General features: G+C 37.2%; 1 protein-coding gene across 4 annotated transcripts in view; it reads right to left on the reverse strand.

Moving 5' to 3' along the window:
• Nucleotides 1–24,247, reverse strand: part of PGGT1B (protein geranylgeranyltransferase type I subunit beta) — a 52,772-nt gene that overhangs the window by 14,584 nt on the left and 13,941 nt on the right. For 3 of the 4 annotated variants that reach the window (XM_081513672.1, XM_081513671.1, XM_081513674.1), the window contains exons 3-6: nt 14,933–15,000; nt 10,833–10,984; nt 9,365–9,497; nt 1,856–1,901 (exon numbers count right to left, since the gene is read on the reverse strand). In XM_081513672.1, coding sequence (XP_081369798.1) covers nt 1,856–1,901; nt 9,365–9,497; nt 10,833–10,984; nt 14,933–15,000 — 399 coding nt within the window. The remainder of the gene's footprint in view (nt 1–1,855; nt 1,902–9,364; nt 9,498–10,832; nt 10,985–14,932; nt 15,001–24,247) is intronic. The other variant, XM_081513673.1, reaches the window with a different exon arrangement.

Genomic DNA, 24,247 nt, shown 5'->3' on the forward strand with positions numbered 1-24,247 from the left:
AAACACAATGACTTCACAGAGTGCCCAAACTGCAGTGCTCTTCTTTAGAAAGAGGTCTCTCTTGCCAGTGTAGATAGGGAAAAGACAAGGAAGAGAGGCTATATCAAAGCCTTCTAGAACAGTACTTCTCAGTCTATCTAACCTCACAGCACACAAGAACATTAAAACATCTGACATTTGTAGGACACTCAGTGGTGCCCTGAGGAGCTCTAGACACCCAGGTCTTGGTTACCCCAAAAGCTGAGTGAGCAAGGAGCAAGTGAGCAATAGCCTGGCAGGCCTATAACCCATCTGCAGCGTATCTCGTACCCTGGCACCCTGAGAAGGAAGCCCTTCCCTCTACAGCTTTAGTCCTGAAACCTACCAACCCAAAAAGAGAGGTAAAAGGAAAATGTAAGCTTTTAGGCATGAACCACAGTCCATCAATGATGGTCTTGTTGGGTGAGAGCCTACTTGAGTCAAATGGACTCAAAAATCACTACTTGTGTGACTCAGCAAGACTTTTTTTTCCATCAAAGAGTATCAGGTTTGAGCAGCCCTCTCTGTTTCACATCCCAGAGAACGTAATCCCATTTTCTGGTGTCTGTTCCACAGGTCTCCTGCACTAAGTATCTCCTCAGCCAGGGTGCCCACTAACAACCTTTAGAAGAGAGCTCAGACCTCATCTTCTCAGACATTTGTACAGATGCCAGATTTCCTCTTTGTGCAACTGTAAGCATATTCCTCCTTACCAAGGGGTGATGACCAGTGACACAGTTCCTATTGCCACCCCAATCTCACAGAGACTCAGGCATACACAAGAATTAAGATGTCCAAATTACAGTGTGGCTTCAGAGGAAAATCCCAGACAGTGTTTTATATGCCCCTCAGTGACACACACTCTACAAACACCACTGAAGGAAGGAGTGAAAACGTGAGAGACGGAGGAGAGACCCGAGAGACCAGGTCCTAGGGGAAATACAAGCATTATGTTTAAGAAAACTTTTATACATGTCTTATGGTTTACAAACCAGTTTCCCTCATATCTTTAACAAAGAAAGATGAAATCCTCTGAGCGATTTAGTGAGGAGCCTAAGTTGCACAGCTAGTGTTAGTGCTGGGACCTGAATATGGTTGTGTTCTGTCCACTCCACCGTGCTAGCAGAGGGATGGACACGCCAAGTGAGCACAAAAACACGGCTGTGAGAAAGAGGAAATAAGGAGTTCACTCACAAAGCCTCCCTGATCTGAGCTCTTTTTTTTTTTTTCTTTTTAAGGAGCATGGAAGTACATTTTCTTCTACATGAAAATTTTCCACTTGAAAGAGTTCAGGCTATTGATGTGCTGACAGACTGACTACTGCTCACTCTTCTGGTTCTGCCAAAATTGAGGAAAAATGTGAGAGAGACTGTATTAATGTATTTAGTGAACATATGTCATACAGAAAAATGTTTTATCACTACGACTTAGTAGAATTACATTAAAGAAGGTAAAAAAAAGTCTTTTGCTTCACAAATTCATTGATTCATGTTCAATAGTCTGTATCTAGCTTTTTAGTATTACACCAAAAAGGAAAACTTGCTGTTTTCTAACAATTTCTTAAATCCTCTCAAGATGTTTTCATGCAGCTAACAGTTGAAAAGATTACTAGAAAATAATGTTTGAACATTCTGGTCTGAATAATCTTTGAATGATTACTGACCTAGAAGAGGCTCAAGTTGGCACAACAGTGTCAACAGGGAGAAGTAGGAAAGAAGATAATCAGGCTGCATCAAGGGCTGAGACAAACTTCTGAGGTCCTACATGTTGAAGATACCATGATGTTATTTAAAGAAACAAAAGAAACCACACGTCCATTTATTTTAAGATGCCTTACCATGAGATTCAAGTCCAGCTCCCTGTGCCAACCCATTGTCATAGGACTGAAAAAGAAAAACGTATTCAGTTAATACCGAAATAACAAAAAATAAATGTGCTGTCATGATGCTAATTTTTCTTCTTGATCTAACTTTACCTCTCCCTTTTATCTTTCAAAATATGTATTCTTTCCCACAATGAAATACATCTAGGCATTTTCAAATACCTGATCTTGTCTTATTCACCAAGCTGAATCAGTAAATGTATACACTAGGCACATTCTGAGAATAGACTGTTGAAAGATGGCCCTTACATATTTAATCTTTACCCAATAAAAAGCCTCAACCTTTATTCCTCTTCCACTTGCAAGAGGTATGAGTTTAAGGAAAACATAAGGATTTCATACTCATACATATATAACATTACAAATACAAACCAAATCTGTTTTGAGGCTTTTGGTTAGCTGAGGATAATGGTGCCCTACCTAAAATATGAATTTCCCCACATATCCCACAAACTCAAAACAGGATAAGAATAACACAACTAAGCAATTATCCTTCAATTAAAAATAAATAAATATTTTTTAAAAAAGAATAATACAACTACATAGAGCTGAAACCCTATCAAAGCCAGAAGACATGCTGAAGCTTCAAATTACCTGTCTACAGAAAAAGAAACATCAAATTTCACACTCTTGATACACTTTTGCAGAGAGCAAGGGCAATTCATGAAGAATCGTGAGGAAGAGAGAGGAGGGGGGCTGTCTGAGATTACTTAAAATTACTGGCTCAAAAGGAAAGGCCTCCTTAAGTGTGAAATTATAGGAAATGATTGCTTTTCCCTCTTCCAATATACACAAATTCCAATAACACAGTAGTCTTCAAATTTCAGTAATAACAGTATAGCAACTATGAGCAACTGCATAAAGTACAAACTCGCTGCTAGTTCTTCAGTCCACAAAGGACGACATAGATAACAGACGTGTATCACGAGCCATGAACATTCACTTCACCTTTGTCATAGTCTGTCTGTAACTGGTCACTGCACGTTATTCAGCACAGCAACGTATGTGGCTGTGCTGTTTCCTTGTATTTTAATGAATAACCAACGTGATGTTTTGCAAAAAGTCATAACCAAAGAAGAGGCTGGCCACCAAAGATAAAAGTGCAGTAAAGAAATGAAAAGCAGTAGCACTGAAAGTGAAATTGAAATCAAACAGGGTAATAGAAGAAATAGTTATCATGATAGTGCTGGCTGTTTGAGACTAGATATGAAGGCAGAAAAATTAAGTGAAGGCGAAATATCTACATGAATGAAGAAAGTGGCTATCATGAAAAGGAAGATGTTCTAGAGAAGTGATGTTGGCAAAAATGTCACAGAAAAGGAATTCTGAGGTATTTCATTTCACAGCAATGACAATGCAAAGGACAAAATGCTGGAAGTTGATACAAACTTAGAAAGGAGTATAATCATTTACCAAGACAGAAAAGATGCCTGCTCCATACTGTAAGTTATATAATGAGAAGACAAAGAATGCTGTTCAAACTACTCCTTATGAGTTTTCTACACTTTTTCAATATTGCTAATGTTTTAAATTACAGTGTACTAACAAATATTGGTTTCCCATTAAAATTTCTCTATACATTTATAACTGACAGTAACATTAATAGTTTTAAATGTTTTGGCAAGAAATTTATAAAGGTCATAGAACAAGTGTCATTTTTCCCACTGATGATTAAGATCACTTTGCATGGTTTCAGCCTGCACAACCATCTAGTCTGGTGTTACCAGTCAAAGCGAGGATGCCTGTACTACAGGAGTTCTGGTAATCCTGAGCACTGACTACAGGAAAGGGACTGAGGAGGGCATGCAAGTCAACGTGGCAGCGCTCAAAGGGCATAACTGTGGTGAAGACAGAAGAAGAAGAAAAAGGAAGAAAGAAGGGCCCTTTGAAGATCAGATAATAAAGGAAAACTCTTAAGAGCAAACTTCAAGAATCTAGAAAACAAAAAAGAACTCTCTCCTAGCAGAAAATCATAGAACTCACTACTCTTCCCCAATCACTTCACAAACAAAAAGACACTCTAAATTAAAAAAATCATACTTTGTTTCTCTGCACTGAAAAGATGGCACTCTTACTAAACTAGGAATTCTTGTAAGAAAAGAAAAATTCACTAATGACTAAACAGAAAAAGACAAATCTACACAAAGGAACTCTGAGTCTCTGAGATGAAAATACAGCGATCAGAATGAAAACATCTCCGTATAGGAAAACCTGCCTTCACCTCCAAAGTATGGTGAAAAGCAAAAGAAAACTACAGTAAAGCACCCCAAACTCAATTGTATACCCTCAAATAAGCACTTGGGAAATGAAAAGAGATTTAAAGTTAAAAAATAAAAAGGATAAACAGTAGGAAGAAATAAAGAAAATTAAATGATTTCAGGAAAAGACATTAAGGGACATGTAAGAAAGGCTGGAAACAACCAAGAGAATAAAAATGAGATAAAGAAGTAAGTAAAAGGAGTTGAAGAGAAAGTGGCTGAAATGAAAGATGAGCAAAGAAAGAAAATTATACAAAATTGCAGTCTTATGGACTCTGAGGGAGAAGGTGAGGGTGGGACATTCTGGGAGAATAGCATTGAAACATGTATATTATCATATGTGAAACAGAACATCATTCCAGGTTCGATGCATGAGACAAATGCTCAAGGCCGGGGCAATGGGATGACCCAGAGGGATGGGATGGGGAGGGAGGTGGGTGAGGGGTCCAGGAAGGGGAACACATGTAAACCCATGGCTGATTCATGTCAATGTATGGCAAAAACTATTACACTATTGTAAAGTAATTAGCCCCCAACTAAAATAAATAAATTTATTAAAAAAAATAATAAATAAAGTACTTAAATGAAAAAAAAAAAATTGCAATACCTAAAGAAAAAGGAAAAATAATGGACTACAAGTAGGGGTCAGTAATCTGGAGCCTGCAGGCTAAACCTGGCCTGAGGCTTGTTTTGTATAGCCCTAAAGTTAAGAAAACAGTCAATGTCAATCCTAATAAAACAAACACAAATTTGGAAATACACTAACATATCATTTTTCACTCACCAGATTGGTAAAAATAAAAATACTGCAACAATGTTCTCTTGGTGAGTCTGAAGACAGAGGCACTCTCACACGCAGGTGGAAATATAAACTGGTACATATTTTTGGAGTGAAATGAAAATTTAGGTATGCATTTACTTTTTGATCAAGCAATTCCACTTCTAGGAATTTATTTTGAAAATATATCCCCAACAATACGTAAGCACACATGCAGAAAGGATTAGTTTCAACACTGTTCACCTTAGGAAAATACATACCCTACGTATAGAATAGTTGAAAAAAAACTATGATGTGCACATAATGGAGTACTACAAAACTGCACAAAAAAAAAAAAAGAATGAGGAAAATTTTTTTTGACTTGATACAGGGTGGTTTTCAAGCTATACTGTTAAGCGAAAAAAGCAAAACGCAAAAAAATACCCTTTTGAGTGAGAGAGGAGGATGAACCAGAAACTAATGAGAACATTTACCTACAGAGTGAATGGGAACATGGCAGTGAACATGGGAGTTAGGTAGAGGAAGGAGACAGAAGATAAAGGAAGCCCTTGTGAATCACACAGTTTTGAACTTAAATTCTGACTTTCAGAAGCAAGCTAATATATCACATATTAAGCAAATAAAATCACCAGATTTGGGGGGGGGGTGATTCTAAAGTAGAATCCAAACAAACAACTCTATTTCAAATAAATGACATAAACATACTAAAGGTTGGAGGTAAGGTGGTGGTGGAGGGAATAAAAAAAAAAAAACTCAAGTGTTTTTTAAATATAACATTCTGACAATATACCCCTGGGCTCTAAGCAAAAAGAACCAATGAATTCTGGATAATAGGAGTCAGGTTTGTCACTGTCCAAGAAGGGAGTTACAAATGAAAAGAGGAAGATTAAAATGAACTAAATGGTATGGCAAAACAAATACAATATCATAAAGTTAAAAAATAGAAAATAAACTAATTTAAAAAAATAAAAATAAAATGAACTCAATGGAGTTAAAAAAACAAAGATCATGGCATCCGGTCCCATCACTTTATGGTAAATAGAAGGGGGAAAAGTGAAAGCTGTGACAGATTTTCTTTTCTTGGACCCACAAAAATCACTGAGGATGGTTACTGCAGCCACAAAATTAAAAAACAGTTGCTCCTTGGAAGAAAAGCTAATGAAAAATCTAGATAAGTATGTCAAAAAGCAGAGACATCACTTTGCCTGTAAAGGTCTATATAGTCAAAGCTATGGTTTTTCCAGGAGTCATGTAAGGATGTGAGAGTTGGACCAGAAAGAAGGCTGAATGCCCAGGAATTGATGCTTTTGAACTGTGGTGCTGGAGAAGACTTGAGAGTCCCTTAGAATGCAAGGACATCAAACCAGTCAATGCTAAAGGAAATCAACCCTGAATATTTGTTGGAAAGATTCATGTTGAAGCTGAGGCTGCATTACTCTGGCCACCTGATAAGAAAAGCGGACTCACTGGAAAAGACTCTGATGCTGGGAAAGACTGAAGGCAAAAGAAGAGGGCAGCAGAGAATGACATGGTTAGATAGCATCACTGGCTCAATGGATATGAATTTGAGCAAACTCTGGGTAATACTGGAGGACAGAGGAACCTGGCATGTACAGTCCATGGGGTCGCAAAGAGTCTTAGCGAAGTGGTGTTGGATTAAAATGAGGTATTAGTATGAACTCGGGCTTCCCTGGTGGCTCAGATGGTAAAGAATCTGCCTGCAATGCAGGGGACCCGGGTTCAAGTTCTGGGTGGGGAAGATGTCCTGGAGAAGGGAATGGCTACCCACTCCTGTATTCTTGCCTGGAGAATTCCATAGACAGAGGAGCCTAGCAAGCTACAGCCCATGGGGTCAGAAAGAGTCAGACCTGACCCAGCAACTTTCATGATTTCATTAGCATGAATTCATGGTTTTTGATAGATAGATATAAATGTGTGGATGTGTGTAAGGGGGATGTCTGTGTATACAGATATACATTTCCTACCTCTGAGAGAGGGGCTAGAAGCAATGACATCCTAGTACCAGTGAGCACATTTTGTGCCCAAATCCTGGTTTCTAAACACCACCCTTCAAAAAGAAGAACCAGAACTTCTTGAAGAAATGACCAATTTTAGAACTGAGGCTGGGAAATTAAACTATGAACCTGGAATATTTTGTGCCAGAGAGTGAGGATGTGCTCAAAAATGAACGGGACACGTCAAAAGGGCCTAAGAGCCTGCATGAAGGGGTTTTCGCTGGATGAATCTGGGACAGCATCAAAATAAATGAGTTACAGATAATAACCCATTAAATCAAATAGGAATCTAGAGTTCCTGTTGATTAAATAAGTAAATAGATAAAGGTGAAAGGAAAGCTTTTTGTAGCAGCAGAATTTTAACTGATAATTATAGAATGAATGGTAGAGCTGGAAAATCATCAATGCATACTAACACTAAAGGATAAAAGTTTGATGAGGGACAGGAAATTAACATAGTCTCCAAGTATCTCACCATGAGATACTAAATATAATCACAAAGGGAAAAAATGCTAACTTTACAGAGAAACATCTGGCATACACCACCTTAACCAAGTGATCAAAGTTAACATCACCAATAATAAGACGTATCAACAAGTTGTACCTCCAAATACAATGCAAGAATGCAGTATTATTTTTGCACTATTCATGCCACAATGCCTATCACTGTTAGGGAAATAGGGGAAAGTCTTGTTCGGGCTTCAAATGCAGGAGAGCAGCCCTCTGACCTCCTCTGGCCTGCGTGGACACTGCCTGGATTCCATGCCTCCTGGCAAGCACAGCAAGTCAGGCAGCACTTTAGATTAGAAAGGGAGGTCTTGAGATTCTTGAGCCCCTGAGGGTCTGGCAACCTCCGCCCCCTCCTCGGAGGGTTTAATGAAATTCTGTGACTCATAAGGTGAAACAAATCTTTCCACGTTGTAGAAAGATTAAAGTAAAACCATACCCACATTTTTGCACACAAATTGATACAAACTGATAATGATATCAGCTTGTGGCCTAGGATTATACCCAGGAGACCCCAAAACTGTGATTTGAAGTCTCACTGGTGGGTGGATGCACCTCCCCTGGACCCTTTCCCAACTGGGACTCCAGATTGCTGTTAACAAGGGACTTCCTAGCGCTGTTCAAGTCTGGATGTAGCTCAGCCCAATCTGGTGATGTATATATACACTGTTACTTTTCTCTATTGTTTATATTTCTTTTCAAATTATCTTTTTTCTATAAAAAATTGAAATTGTTTATGTGTGTAACAATGGTTTCTTTGGCTAATGAATTCTTTGAATCTAAAACAAAAGTAAAACTTTTGGCAAAACAATCACCCATCTTTATCTATAACATCAAACTCCTTTTGTCTTAAAACTTCTTTAAAGGTTTGTTCTTTCTGCCTCCAGAGGCTTTTAAAAATTTGTGCTATTGTATATTCTGTAAATTCTGATTTACATATTTAATTAAAAATAACTCTATTCCTCTAAGAACTTACATTTCCACTCTGAAATATGGACTAGTAAAAGCTGAATTAACAGCCTAAAATATTTTAATCTATAAAATAAAAATTTCATATTTAGTAAGTAAAATAACCTGGGAAGCAGCACTTCTATTACTCTGATTTTATACGAAAGATTAAAAAGTAGAGCAACGATATTTCCAGCTGAGACTAAGGATTCCTTACTATTGTTGATAAAAAAAAAAAAAAGACTAACTATATTGTGTGAAAGAAAAACATTTCTACTTGATACTCTCCTTAAACCTTAGATAAAAAAAAAAAACCACACATAAAACTATTTAGAAACCAAAAGTGATCCAAAAATCCATTGTCAGCCCACTCTTGCTACTTAAAATGGCTTAAGGAACCCACATCTCACACCCAATATACAGGAGTACTCTCACCAAGGGCACCATGGTCCTCCTTTACGTTGGCTGTGAGTTCTCAAGGACCCCTACTAGGATAGGCTATCAACATTTACTTTGAGATTTTACTGCTTTTTGCTTCCAAGGCTGACCAATTTCTTTCCACTAAAGACATTGTTTCTTTGGATACAATCAAGATTATATTTAAAATTTAATGGCTAAAGAGTCAATCTGTCCTTGAAGATTATTTTTACATGGCTATTCTGATATATGATGTACCTAGAAAGCAATCTTATTACCCTATTTCCAAATTACTGCTATTAATAGAAGAGATGAGGCATGCCCCAGCTTTCATCAGTCGTGTCCGACTCTTTGCGACCCCATGGACTGCAGCACGCCAGGCTTCCCTGTCCCATCACCAACTCCCAGAACTTACTCAAACTCATGTCCATCGAGTCAGTGATGCCATCCAACCATCTCATTCTGTTGTCCCCTTCTCCTCCCAGCTCTCCTATATCAGCAATAATAACTAAAGGAGAGAGTCACTATCAACATAACTCACCATACTTCTTCTAATATAGTTGATAGCCTTTTTCATATCCATGCCAGACCAGTTGTTGAGCATATAGCAAATACAGGAAGCACAGTATACAAATCGCATGTCATTTTCACTGCCTTCAGGTACTGCACAAAAACTGAAAGTAAGAACAATATGATTTACTGTATTGTAATTTGTACAGGGGGCTGTTTAGAAACAGCCACTTCATGTTTTCACTCACAGAAAAACCTATCACTAACAATGGATTTAAAAATCATATACTACTTGTATTATTCAGTAAAGAACAGGACTATTAACTTGAATGATACAAAACTATCCCTAAATCATCACTCTACTCCAAAGTTCTGGTGTCTGGGTAGCTTAACACACGATCGCAGGTACTCCTTTCCATCACTCAAGCGTAAGTTTATTTGCTCTCAGCCATGGAAAGCTGTGGCACAGTGGTCTGAGATTTCATAAGAGAAAAAGGAGCAGGTAAAACCCGGGAACTGTTGATTTTGCCTATGTAAAATTTCTTCTCAATGTATATATAGATAACCAATATGATAACTGATCATATTGTTTTAATTTTTACCTATAGTTTTAGAGAAGTATATAATAGTGTTTCATGTCTATTCTTTTATTCATAAACAAGGGTAAGATAGCACTAACCAAAGACTATAGTGAAATCCTGAGAAATTAGTGACACGTACTTGCTGAGTTAAGTATTTAGTTTTATAGTATTTCCAATTAATGTCAATTTATCTTACACGTTTCCAGTAATTTTCCCCTCATGAAGAGCAGTGTTTTTAAAATAATGACAGGAAAACAGACAATAGTAGACAAAACATAGATATAACATGGCAGGATTTGTTTGCCAAGTTTTCCCTTTAGACAGAATCACTACCGCTTTATTACTTCCAAGATTTAAAAAAATGTTTCACCTTAAAACTCTTTTTTGTTAGACCCATGACTCAAATCATCAAGTATTAATGAACTAACTTCTTTTTCTAATCTTTAAAAATATCACAGAAACTACCTACACTAGAATATAATATTCAACATTCATCCCTTTTCCCCACTATACACTACCTTAAGGCATAAAAGTTTAGACTAAATAAACTTTTAAAACATTGAGACTAAATGTATGTCTGATTCAAAATGTTAATTTTTTACCCAGAAGGTAAATTAAAGTAGATCCTAATCCCAAAACTATTAAGCCACTTATTTATGGATCACTGTCTCCTTAAAAAAAATGAAATAAAAATGGAGTTCTATTATGGTGATTGCCTTTATTTTCATTCACATAAGAAATATTTCATTGATTAGGCATTTAAACCATATTATACAGTGAACTTTTAGGTGGTTGGAATAAGAATTTATGACAAATTCTATAGGTCTACTCTAGTACTATATTCATTTTTAGTTTCAAAAGATTTTTCTTTAAAAAAAACAGAAGAGAGAGAGACAAGTAACAAAAAATGACCTGTACCTTCCATCTTCTAGCTGAAGGGCTCTCAAGCCTGCTACGCAAGCTTCTTTATTGACTCGGCTTAGGTCGTCTCCAAGAATAACTAGGCATGAAAGGCCAGTGTAGGTCATTGCTATGTGGCCACTATCGTAAGGATGAGCAGTTCCGGGATTCTAGATTCAAAATTAATATAATTAATTAAATTATATAAATAAATTAATATAATGTTAATTAGAAAACTGAAATGAAATCTTACTCCAATTTGACAAGAAGTTTCGGTAAACAGTAAAATCAAATGTTTTTACTGACTTGTATAGATATCTGGTAGAGAAAAATAAAACTCAATTTCATGTATGTCTCAACATAAGTATTACTGCATACCATCCAAGCACGTAATTTTAAAATTTACCCTCAAGCTTTAGGGAAGTAGATCTGATATTCAAATAAACCAAATTATTTAAACTTTCTATTTGATCAACTAGATCAATTATAATTTAAGCCTTATAAAGTTAGAAAAGCATGTAGAAATAATTATTTTATGCCATACAAATTCAAATTAAGTACCACAGTAGTAATTACCATTTAAAGATAATACAAAACAATATAGTTGAAAAATCATTTCCTATTCTCATATAGTTGAATTATTTGACTTTCTCATAACATTAACACTTAGAATAGCAAATAACAACACAAAGGCTCAAGATACTAACATTGAAAAATTCTCTAGAATAAAATAATCTAACTTTTAAAATTTAGATCCCAAATAAGTACTGACTGTAAAAAGTGTTTTGTGAAGACTGTTAGACTAGTAATTGCCCAGGCAGAGCTGGGGAGTCAAACTAGGAAACTCATATTACCAAAATACTTACTGAATTTGTTTCACTGATTTTATGGTTCCAACAAAACTATAAAAGTTATCAAAAATCTCTTAAGGTTTATAAAATATGTGACTCCTTGTAGGAAACCCTGTAGACTTCAGTTGGCACAGACATAGATAAAATTAACTTAAAAATTTATTAAAATAAAAGTAAAAATGTGAAGCCAAGTAACTTAAGACTGCACAATACACAAAGCACTTAAAGTTTTATAATTATTTTCAAATAGCCAATCCTATTAACTAGTTATTTTAAAAAGCTAGTTTCACTTAAAAAATGTAAAATTTCACGTTGTACTAATTTATCTCTCTGTTAAGTATTGATTTTGATAGACTAAGAGCACATTTTAAATTCATTTTTCTCCTGGGCTTTCCTTCTGTTTTAGATGGGCTCATCAATAACTGCTTCAAATATCTGAATAACTGCTCAAAATACTACAAAGTTAAAATGAATCTTATACAAAGATTTTGGTTAAAATAGACTCCACTGCTTTCTACAATAAATGTTAACCTCTACACTACTTTGAAAGGCATCAAATCCTGGCTCTATTACTCACTGGCTTGCCTCATTCTGAAAAATGGAGATATCAGTATCCACTTCACAGGGTTACTGCGAAGATTAAATAAAGTTACTGTCTATACAGATGCTAGTTATCTTACTGATAATGATGCAAGTGCAAGGCAAATATCAAAAGGGCCACTACTTCTTTGGAGTCATGACCCAAGGGTCTTAGAACCACCAGTGACTTAATCAGAACACTTACCTGCTCATTGACCTTCTGTAGTTCTTTACAGAATGAGTTTGCAAGGTGTTTAAATATCCTCTAAATCTGAACTCACCCCACCTATCCAGTCTTACATATACAATTCCTTGTATGGTCTCACAAATACGACAAGCAAATTTTCATTGTGGTATCTCTTTCATTCTGAGTTCCTCCTTAGAACTTAAGCTCTAATATGCCTGGATATTCTATTCCACATTTATAATTGACTTCTTTGAATTCTTTTCTGGTTGCTGATGTTGTTCAGCTGCCAAGTCATGTCCAACTCTCTAAGACCCCACGAACTGCCAGGCTTCCCTGTCCTTCACCATCTCCTGGAGTTTGCTCAAACTCATGCCCACGAGTCAGTGATGCCATCTCATCCTGTCGCCCCCTTCTCCTCTTGCCCTCAATCTTTCCCAGCATCCGTCTTTTCCAATGAACTGGCTCTTCGCATCAGTTGGCCAAAGTATTGGAGCTTACTTAAACTAAATATCTGCTATGTTAAAAGCACTGTGGCGAATCCAAACATAAATCAAACGTGTACCTTAATCTTGAAGGTAGAAGAGAGGTCTACTTGAATAAGTACAGTACAAAATAGGATGCAGTAAGTGTCATTATGGAAATACAATAATACATGGATAAAAGATTTTTTTCTGCAGGATGAGAGAAGTTTGGTTAGGTACAGATGAAGAGGGGGCTTTAGGTAGGAGGAAAAGTAAAAGTAAAGCAGAGAAGGAAAAATCCTGGCTATGTAGTATGTGTTAAGGATAGTACATAGTTTCAAAGAGAATATGGGATTTGTTAGAAGAAAAACAGTGAGAAAATGGGGTTGAGAGGATCCATTAGTGTTTCTTAAAAAGTGTTCTATGGCCACTGGTGGCCCTGAGCATGTTTCAGGTAAGTCAGTGGCCTACAGGTAGTTTTAGAAGAAAAACTGATGGTATTATTTTATTTATATACTATATTAGAAAATCTTATTGCTTTCTCCAGTTCTCTTGGTTCCCTAAGACACGACTCCTTGTGGGCCCATATGATCCCACCAGAGCCTCTAGCTCCTTCCATCACTCCACATTCAGATTCATGCAACAAAGAATGGGGGGGGACCCAGCTCCCCCAGAAAATGCCTAGGTCTCAATGAATTAAGCGCCATACATGAGTTTTAGGAGACTCTGTGAACCAAGGGCAAAAAAGGTTTCTTCTTAAACTTTATTCTTGTTATTTCAAATACGCTTTGGGAGAGGGGTGAGGGGAAAAGGAAGCTGTCTCCTTAAAGTAACGGTATCAAAAAACTGTTTTACTCCAAGTGTAGGTATACATCTGTACAGGGTATAGTGCTGTATAATGGTCATTACTGTCAGGGTCATGACTTATAGATATCCTGTCCATTATGACTAAATGCAGAGCTATCTCTATTTAGCACTGGCTTAAGTTGCAAAGTATTTTATGCATTAGATAAAAAGAACAATTTTTACCGATCTTTTTTTCTAGATTCTCTAATAAAAGCAATGGGCATATGTGATTGGAGATACTTTAGCGAAGTCTTAATGACTTTCACATACGCATGCTTGTCTACAGCTTAAGGCAAAGGAAGAAAGCTAAAGTGGGGCCTCTGTCAAATCATATGTCACCTCCTCCAAAATCACTGCTATTTATTCCAAAGTTTTGAAGCAGAGTATGAAAAACTGGTAGCATGCCATTTACCTTCCGTTTGGAACCAGATACAAACCTTGATGCACTCAGTGTAGCCGGATATTGGCTTGTAACCATTATGTAAGCAGGCTGATCCCATCTAGGAAAAAGTTTCTATTTTGTGAGGTCTTCTTCCACAAAATGATAAAGCTTTTCTCTGCTTTCTATTGTAGAAAAATATTTTGTACACAGAAGAAATACCTACAAAAGTTTGTTTGGGGTCTACCTCTTTGAAGAAGAAAACAAGCTTCTGTCAGGACTCACAGATTTTCTACACCTGCATGTACTAGTACCAAAGTCCTGGCCTGAAACCTTGGAGAAAACCTGCCTTTGTCATGAAGGGCATCATAATTCATCACTACTTGGGCCTCTAATCAGTGCCTTAGCAAGAAAGTTTTCTTTCATTCCTAAGAAATGTGAACCAAATATAAAGTCCTACTGTAACACATGGAAGATTTCTTAGCGAACAAATGTACTTGAGTACTTTATTTCCATTTTCTCCAGGAAATCACCAATAATTTGTACACACACACACACACACACGCAGGTGCAATAACAACGAAAACATAATTTTTGTAACAATAGGAATTCCTGTGGGTTTATATACTGTGTATTATTTCAGGAAGTAAGGTGGGTATAGCCTTCCCTTAAAAAGTTACAGTTCATAAAACACATTTATTTAGCTACACTAAAACTTGGAAACCTGGTTCTTTCTATATACTTTCTTAGTTTTCTTTCTTACTAAAATCTCTATACTCCCCCTCCTCTTTCCTCCTAATCCAAACAGAACTAACCTTTGATGGATTGAATGGAATACCCAGGTAGGAAGAGCCTCGGAAACCACAGCGATTTAGATTTGATCCTGGAAAATAAAAACATGTACTTTTAAAGTGTACTTTATTTTCACACAGATTCTAATGCAGTTCAATTATATAATCTCTCAGAAAAAGTGTATTTTAGTACCAAAGCTTTGTCACTATCTCCATTTTCATGCTACCTAATGTTGAATGTCTGCTCTAGGAGCTTTATGGGGATTTCTTCATTTAATTTCCAAACCAGTCCAAACCAAAATAATGACTTCCTACCAGATACTTTTAATTTCAGCCTACGTCATTGAGTCCAAAATGTTTTCCTACCTTTCCTAAATGACGATTTTTCATGTGATCAACATATTCAACCTCTCATGCTATAGAACAGAAAGCAGAAGCGCTGATATTAAGTGACATGTTCAAAGTAATAGCTGGTTAGCAACACAAATGGTCCCATCCAGTTTCTTTTAACTTTAACTCACAGCTTCTTTACAGGGGAGAAAGGTTTAGGTATAAATTGCTCTACAGTTACAGAAAATAAACGTACTTTACATTTTAGTATTAGATGTCCTTCATTCTAAGTACAATACTTTGCTTTGTACGAAAGAACACTGAAGTTAGAACTTGGTATCTGCTTATTCAGAGCATGTTTACTCATATAGATATTTTTCCTACCTAAAATTTTTCATTTTTCAAGATATCAATGGACTATAACTGGGAACCTAAGAAAGAAAATGGCTACACCCATGAAGAGGAATTCTTGTGCACTGCTGATGGGAACGTAAATTGTAGCCACTCAAAAAATTAAGAATAGAACCACCATGTGATCCAGCAATTGCACTTTTGGGTATATATATTAAAAAAAAATGGCATCATTATATCAAACAGATTATCTGTACTCCCACGTTCACGGCATTATTCACAATACCCCAGACATGGAAACAACATAGGTGTCCAACTATGAAGAAATGGATAGAAAAAATGTGAGATATCTATAGACAAAATGTATACGTCATATGTATATATGTCACACACACACACACACAAGGGAGTATGACTCAGCCATCAAAAGATGGAAATTCTGCTTCTTGCAACAATATGGATGAGCCTAAAGGACATTCAGTTCAGTTCAGTTCAGTCGCTCAGTCGTGTCTGGCTCTTTGAGACCCCATGGACTGCAGCACGCCAGGCCTCCTTGTCCATCACCAACTCTCGGAGTTTACTCAAACTCATGCCCATTGAGTCAGTCTCATCCTCTGTCGTCCCCTTCAATCTTTCCCAGCATCAGGGTCTTTTCAAAGGAGTCAGCCCTTTGCATCAAGCAGCCAAAGTATTAGAGTTTCAGCTTCAGCATCAGTCCTTCCAATGAATATTCATGAATATTCAGGATTGATTTTCTTTAGGATGGACTGGTTGGATCTCCTTGCAGTCCAAGGGAGTCTCAAGAGTCTTCTCCAATACCACAGTTCGAAGCATTCAGTGCTCAGCTTTCTTTATAGGACTACTGGAAAAACCATAGCCTTGGCTAGACGGATCTTGCTGGCAAAGTAATGCCTTGAGAATCCCATGAACAGTATGAAGAGGGCATTACACTAAGTGAAATAAACCAGACAGAAAGAGACACACAGTGTATGTTCTTACTTACATGTAGTAATCTAAAAAAGCTGAACTCAGAGAGAGGGGAATAGTAGTTGTCAGGGCTGGCAGGGAAGATGCTGGCCAAAGGGTACAAACTTTGAACTGTAAGGTTAATAGGTTCTGGGGATCTAATGTATGTACAGCATGGTGATTGTAGTGAACAATACTATATTGTATTCGTGCAAGTTAATAAGACCTTAAATAGCAGAACTTAAATTTTATCACCACACACACAAAAAGGTAATTCTGTGAGGGGAATGGAGCTGTTAACTAACCTTATTGTGGTAATCATTTCACAGCATATATGTGCATCAAATAATCATGCTGTACACCTTAAATTTACATATACGTCAGTAAGATCTCCAGAATGTTGGAAAGAAATTAAAAAATATAAACTAAAAAAATGGTCATACCCACATTAAAAAGATAAGTGTGGTTTTGAGAACTATTAAAAATCAGCATGATAGAAATAGAAGGTAGGAATGTAGTACCAACAGACTGTATATGCACTGCTATTAAAAAAAAAATATACCAAGCTGACAAACTATTTACAATAGCTAGAACATGGAAGCAACCTAGATAGCCATCATCAGATGAGTGGATAAAGAAGTTGTGGTACATATACACAATGGAATATTACTCAGCCATAAAAAGGAACACATTTAAGTCAGTTCTAATGAGGTGGATGAACCTGGAGTCTATTATGCAGAGTGAAGTAAGTCAGAAAGAGAAAAACAAATATCGTATATTACGGTGAAGCATCTGTCTGCAATGCAGGAGACCAGGGTTCGATCCCTGGGCTGGGAAGATCTCCTGGAGAAGGAAATGGCAACCCACTCCAGTATTCTTGCCTGGAGAATCCCATGGACGGAGGAGCCTGGTGGGCTACCATCCATGGGGTCACAAAGAATTGGACACGACTGAGCGGCTTCACTTCACTTCCCTTCTTCATGGAGTCTAGAAAGACGGTCCTGATGAACCTATTTACCAGGCAGCAATGGAGAAGCAGACAGAGAGATGAGACTTATGGACACAGGCAGGGGGAGGAGAGGGTGGGATGAATGGAGAGAACATGCAGACACATACACTACCACGTGTAAAGTTGATAACCAATGGGAATGTGCTGTAAGGCTCAGGGAGCTCACACCAGGGCTCTGTGACACCGGGGGGAAAGGGTGGGAGGTGGCAGGGAGGTTTCCAGAGGGAAGGGACACATGGATACCTATGGTCGATTCTTGCTGATGTATGGCAGAAACCAACACAATATTGTGAAGCAATTTTCCTTCAATTAAAAATTAAGTAAGTTAAAAAAAAATAAGTTTGGGGAAAAAAATCAAGCTGACTTAAAAACTGGTTCTGAGGTGAGGAACTAGTTTCACATCCCTTATGACTGGTACATGACTAATCATAATTGGTTTTCAGGTACTAGACACTATAACAGGGCTTCCCTGATACATCTGTTGGTAAAGAATGCAGGAGACCCTGGTTCAATCCGTGGGTTGGGAAGATCCGCTGGAGAATGGATAGGCTACCCACTCCAGTATTCTTGGGCTTTCTTTGTGGCTCAGAGGGTAAAGAATCCACCTGCAATGCAGGAGACCTGGGTTCGATCCCCTGGAGAAGGGAAAGGCTACCCACTCCAGTATTCTGGCCTGGAGAATACCATGGACTATATAGTCCATGGGGTCTCAAAGAGTCAAACATGACTGAGTGACTCTCCCTTTCACACGATTCAGTTTTATATCTCCTGAAATACTTAGAATAGCAGCTTATACATTAATTCTCTGAGTAATTTAGGAAACTTCTTCCCGAAATTTAAAACTCTGCACCAAGAATCTTCCCCCATTAACAACAACAAAAAAATTACTTAAAAATGAATACTATCTAATGGTGATAATGATTTTGATGAACATGGTTCTCTTACTTTTGCTAAAGACTTTTAAATTGGTAAGCCATTTAAGACCTGCTAATAGAGTGAGTCATAAAAAGGCTCATACCCTTTGACTTGGTAATGATGCACATGAATATCCACTCCAGTAACTTCAAATATGAGATGATCATATACACAGAAACACTCAAGATAGTATTTTGATGGTAAAAATTTTGAAGTGACACTAAAGTCCAATGGGTTAACTATATAACATATTGTATCTACTCAAAGAAAAGCAATGTATCTACTCTATTAAAAGCAATGATTTGGGAATACTGCATAGTAACACAGAGAAATATATATGATCAAGAGGAAAGCAGGATACAAAAATATATGTGCATTATGTTCATAACTAGGTGAAGTGTACTTATCAAAGCTTCGAAGGGAATAAATATATTTTGTGGGATATGAATAAAGCTGAATTTTGTCTTTATTTGTCATTGTTGTCATCACAAATTACCACAAACTTAGCAACTTAAAACAACACTCATTTATTGTCCCACAGTTCTGTAAGGTCAGAAGTCCAAGGTAGGTCTCCCTAGGCTAAAATATCTATGTGTTGATAGGGCTACATTCCTTACTGGAGGTTCTGGGGAACAATCTGCCTCTGAGTTCATTTAAGGTTGTTTGGCAGAACCAAGTTCCTTGCAGTTGTAAGACTAAGGTCTCTATTCCCTTGTCAGATGTCAGCCAGGGCACGCCGTTCCCTCCCAGAGGGCACTCCTGCCATTTCCTGCATCTGGGCCCCTGTATCTCAGAATACAGCTGCTGCTGCTGCTAAGTCACTTCAATCGTGTCCGACTCTGTGCGACCCCATAGACGGCAGCCCACCAGGCTCCCCCGTCCCTGGGATTCGCCAGGCAAGAGTACTGGAGTGGGGTGCCATTGCCTTCTCCGCAGAATACAGCAATGGGGCCCAAATCCTCCTCATGCTTAGACTCTCTCTAGTTTCCCCTTCTGCAGCCTCTCTCTCTTGTCCTCCTTCCCAGCATTTTTCTCTTTTGTCTTCTGTAATAAGGGCTTCTGCGATTATACTGTGACTGAATGTATAACAACCATAGACAACCTCCATATTTTAAGATCAGCTAATTAGTAATCTTAACTTCATCTGCAGCATCTGTAGTACCCAGATTAGTGCTTGACCGAATAACCAGGGAACAGGAATTATGGGGGGAGAGGAGGTGACATCTTCAGAATTCTAATACTCTTGCCATACTCCAAACCGGATGTAACACTGTATTTTTTAAATTAAAAACAAATTATCCCTTCCTTACCAAGCCGCGAGTGTCTTTATCCTTTTAGTGTCACTTGTTTTAATCCATCTTGAATTGGGTGAGGGGTAATGTTAAACGATATATTTTATATGAACCCTAAAATATTTTACTATTATTACTTAAATTTTTGCAAGCAGCTTTTTCTTTTTTCCCTTTGGACTGCCTTTTTAAAAGTTATCCTTTCAAGCTACTGATCCGCTGACAGTTCTCTATGAAAATCAAATCCTATTTCTACTTTTGATGAAAGAAAGCTCTGATTCCATGTTTCAGGTCTGAGTTTATACTTCCCTTAAGAAACCTTCTGGAGCTCCCACTAAGTCAGTTTCATATCGAGGCTGATATATAGTAGGGGCTTAATAAAGGAAAGTTTCTTTAAAATAAAAATATCTTTTCTTCGATTTTCAAAAGGGAGTACACATCATCATCTTAAAAAATTCACCAGGCCATTCTTTCTGGTTCCTGTCAAGATTTGTCTGCTACTGTGAATTCTTTTACAATGCTAGTAAGCTTACCTATTTATGATAAGTATTCAAGTATAAACATGCAATTTATTCCAAATTTACAACTGAATGCATATTCAGGATAAAGTTTAAACTTCTTTGAAGGATTTTAGATAGCGCCCTCCAGTGTTCCTATTCAATAGCAAATAAAATGTGGTCTGGCTGATGAACATTATCAAGTCTAGTTTGGAAAAATGTAGATGCTTTTGGGTCCTAATCTCAGCCCAAATCAAAACCTTCAGAGTAGGGCCTGAACTAATAAATATAAGAATGAAAAATAATCCTTGCCTGATAATGCAGTCAGAATTGAGAACCACTGATTTGGTGACTACATCTATAAAGTCAAACTAGTTTACCTTGATATATGGAAGTAGCTTAAGACAGCTATGTATCATAAAAACCCAGATTACTTAAAAAATGAAACTGGGTCAATGGAAAGAAAAAGGAGCAGCAGCAAAAATGGGCATATGAATGGGTGTAATATACATATGGGTATTTATGGGTGAGTATGTAGCTGTTGTCTAGTCACCAAGTCATGTTCAACTCTTTTGCAACCCCATGGATTGTAGCCCACCAGGCTCCTCTGTCCTTGGGATTCTCCAGGTGAGAATACTGGAGTGGGTTGCCATTTCTTCCTTCAGGGAATCTTCCTGAGCCAGGGATCGAACTCATGTCTCCTGCATTGGCAGGTAGGTTCTTTACCACTCGGTCACCAAGGAAGGCCAAGTATGTAGAGAGATGTATTAAAGAATAAAACATGTTTAGCTATCAACCATAAAGAAAAACAATCCCTTTATCTGCATGCTTACACATGAAAGGTAAGTATTAAGCTACAAAGCTGACTTCTGCTTGATGACTGGGTCATATCTGACTTCCAACTTAGGATATGACTACTAAACTCATACAAACACCAGCCATATGCCAAACATCATAAAGACAATGCATTTAGATATTCTCTAAAAAGCAAAGAAACTCATAGAATATAAAACTTTAATGAGAGTTTAAAAAGATTTTAGTCAGCAGAGTTACTTTGCTTTTCATAAGAAAATTCATTTGCCCTCTTTTAAGAGAAAATTTTATTGAGACAAAATAAAAATACATAAAATATTATATTTAAATGCTTCCAATAAAAGATAACTCGAGCTAATACATCACCACATTACTAGTGGTGGTTGTGCTGCTTGAATATAATCCAAAACTTGTTTTGATTATGTTCTTAACTTTCTAATTTTCATTTTCAAAGTTATATTATTGCACTATGCAAAAAGAATTCAAGTGAAGAATGTGGTGATTTTTTTAACGTAAAAGTAGACATTTACATTTTATGGCTATAGAAATAATTTCTCACAGTTCTCAAGAAACACAAGGTTTCTTAGTAAAAGAACATATCTTATATGACTCCTGTTTCAGGATGTCAAGAAAGATCCACACAAGGTAAATAAAATACTACATAGCTTAAAAAATGTTTTTTGTTATCTACTTCCTAAATTCTACAGATGAGTTAGAATAGGACCTAGACCAGTTAAAGAGAAGGCAGGTGGGGGATTTTCTTTCATAGAGATTTGAAATTTAATAGCATTTCATCCAACAAAACAGTTAAGTTGAGAATTTGGAACTGCAGGCGGGCTGTGAAGAGACTTGTGGCATAATAGCATACCAGATATGTGACTAAGGGCCGCTGGGGACATAAACCAACCCAAGACTGGGACACTATCTTTACAGAAAATTCTTGATCTACAATGCCTCCCAAACAAGTGCTCTATAATTTCTGAAATTTTTAATGCTCAGTTTAGCCACATGAAACTATACTTACATTTCCAGCATGTTGTTTAAAATACAAAAGGAAACAAACTCATTGAAAGTCTACTAAAAAATTGAAATCATTTAACATTTTACCTTTTAATATTAAACTACTTATCTACATTTCCAAACACTTAATTCTAATTTTTATGAGCTCTATTAAGGAAGAGATATCAGATTTATTTTCCTTTAGACACATAAGACAGCCTCAGAGTTTTCATGAAAAAAATCCATATCTCACAGAAAAATATACATGATAAAAAGAGCACTTGATGCGTGGGATCAGTATTGGGAAAACTGAAAATGAGAAACAGAAAGCTGTATTCTAACTTTGCCTCTAACATCAACTAGTTATATTACTGTGGACACATGCTTACTCTCTCTGGATCTTAACATCTACTTGTAAACTGATGGACTATAATATTTCTTGTTTTGTTCTAGCTCCAAAATTGTCTGGTTGTGCCCCTGGTCAGACAGGGTAACAAAGTCCCCAGGCTGATCCCCGGTGTTTCCTAAATACTTCCTGATCTTGATGAGAAGGGCCCCAACCCTCCAATGGTCTGACCGCACACTTATTACTAGGATGCCACTGGGGTCTTGACAACCCTAGGATTAAATGGAAATGGAAGGCCAGGGACAATTGTGATTAAATATTTACACTGTATTTAATCGCCACACAGGACAGTTTCCACAAGGGACCTATATACTTTCTCAGTACAGCAGCATGGGGACCTGGAGCCAGAAGCCAGGGACTGCAGTCTGACTCTGTCACTTGCATCTGTGTGTGACCGTGGGCAGGCCTCTCACTCACTCTTCCTCTCAGTGTCTGCCCCACTTCTGGGAAAGGTAGACTGAGGGAAGAACAAATGTGATGACGTATTTGAGAACTACAAAATATTAAATAATGCACTGAACTGTTCCTGCCATTAGCAAAATGTCAGTATTTGTGTATAATCATATAAATTGGCTTAGTTTTTATTTGTGTTGTGTTTTGAAGAGAGGCTGAGATAAAGATTTTTTAACTTAAATTTTTAAAATACAGAATATTTATTGTCAGCATTCAAACAATGCAGAAATATAGAATAAAACTAAAGTACCTTATCCAGCCATCCCTACCTCTGTTCTCATCTACTTCCCTCTCCACAAAGGCTGTCTATGCATGCTTTTGGAGCTTTTCCTATACATTGATGTTAATAGATTATTAAAACAAAACACCCCTGTACACGTTGGTATTTATCATTTAACTATATTTGATGAACAGTTTCATGTGAGTACATATACAGATCTACCTCAATCACCTTACTACTGGGTAGTACTCTTTACTGGCCTATAGTTTATTCAACTGTTTCACTTTTGGTGGATACTTATTGTTTCTGATGTATTACTGTTACAAACAATGCCAACACATCCTTCTACACAGAGTTCTGTGCACATATATTAGTTTCCTGAGGTTAGCAACAACTTACCATTAACCTGGCAGCTTCAAACAACAGAAATGTATTAACAACAGAAATGTATTCTCTCGTAGCTGTAGAGCCCAGGAGTTCAAAATCAAGTTGTCAGCAGGTTGGTTCCTTCTGAAGGCTCTGGGGAAAACCCAGTTTATACCCCCTCTCAGTTGCTGGTGGGCATTCCTGATGCTGTTTACCATGCGGACCCATCACCGAGCTCCGCGTCTGTATTCACACGGCCTGTCCTCTGTCAAGTACCTCCCTTGCTTTCTCTTTGAAGGACACCAGTCACTCTTCTTGAGATCCTTACCCTAATTATCCTTGCCAAGACCCTTCTTCCAAATGTAGTCACCCTCTGAAGTTCTGGGTGCATATACCTTTGGGGGACCATTATTTAACTAGCTACAACACACACAAGGATAGGTGAGGGCAAAAAGTTACACTTCTAAAATGCCCTTCCAAAGGTTACAACAATTTTTACTTCCACCAAAAGAGTATTAAAGCGCTCTTTTCCCCACATTCTTACCAACTTTTAAAAACTTTTTGGTAAATTGATGTGTTAGGTAAAAAATAATGTTAACATTCTTGTTTCTACCGCATCTCCCTAATTTCTAATATCAGTTGATCCTCTTTTCATGTATTTAATGACTATGTGTACTTCTTTTGAGAAGTATCTATTCACAAATTTTGTCATTTTCTAAATGGCA

Source organism: Giraffa tippelskirchi, chromosome 7, assembly GCF_054371585.1.
Source record: "Giraffa tippelskirchi isolate mGirTip1 chromosome 7, T2T-mGirTip1v1.2.pri, whole genome shotgun sequence".
NCBI lineage: Eukaryota > Metazoa > Chordata > Mammalia > Artiodactyla > Giraffidae > Giraffa > Giraffa tippelskirchi.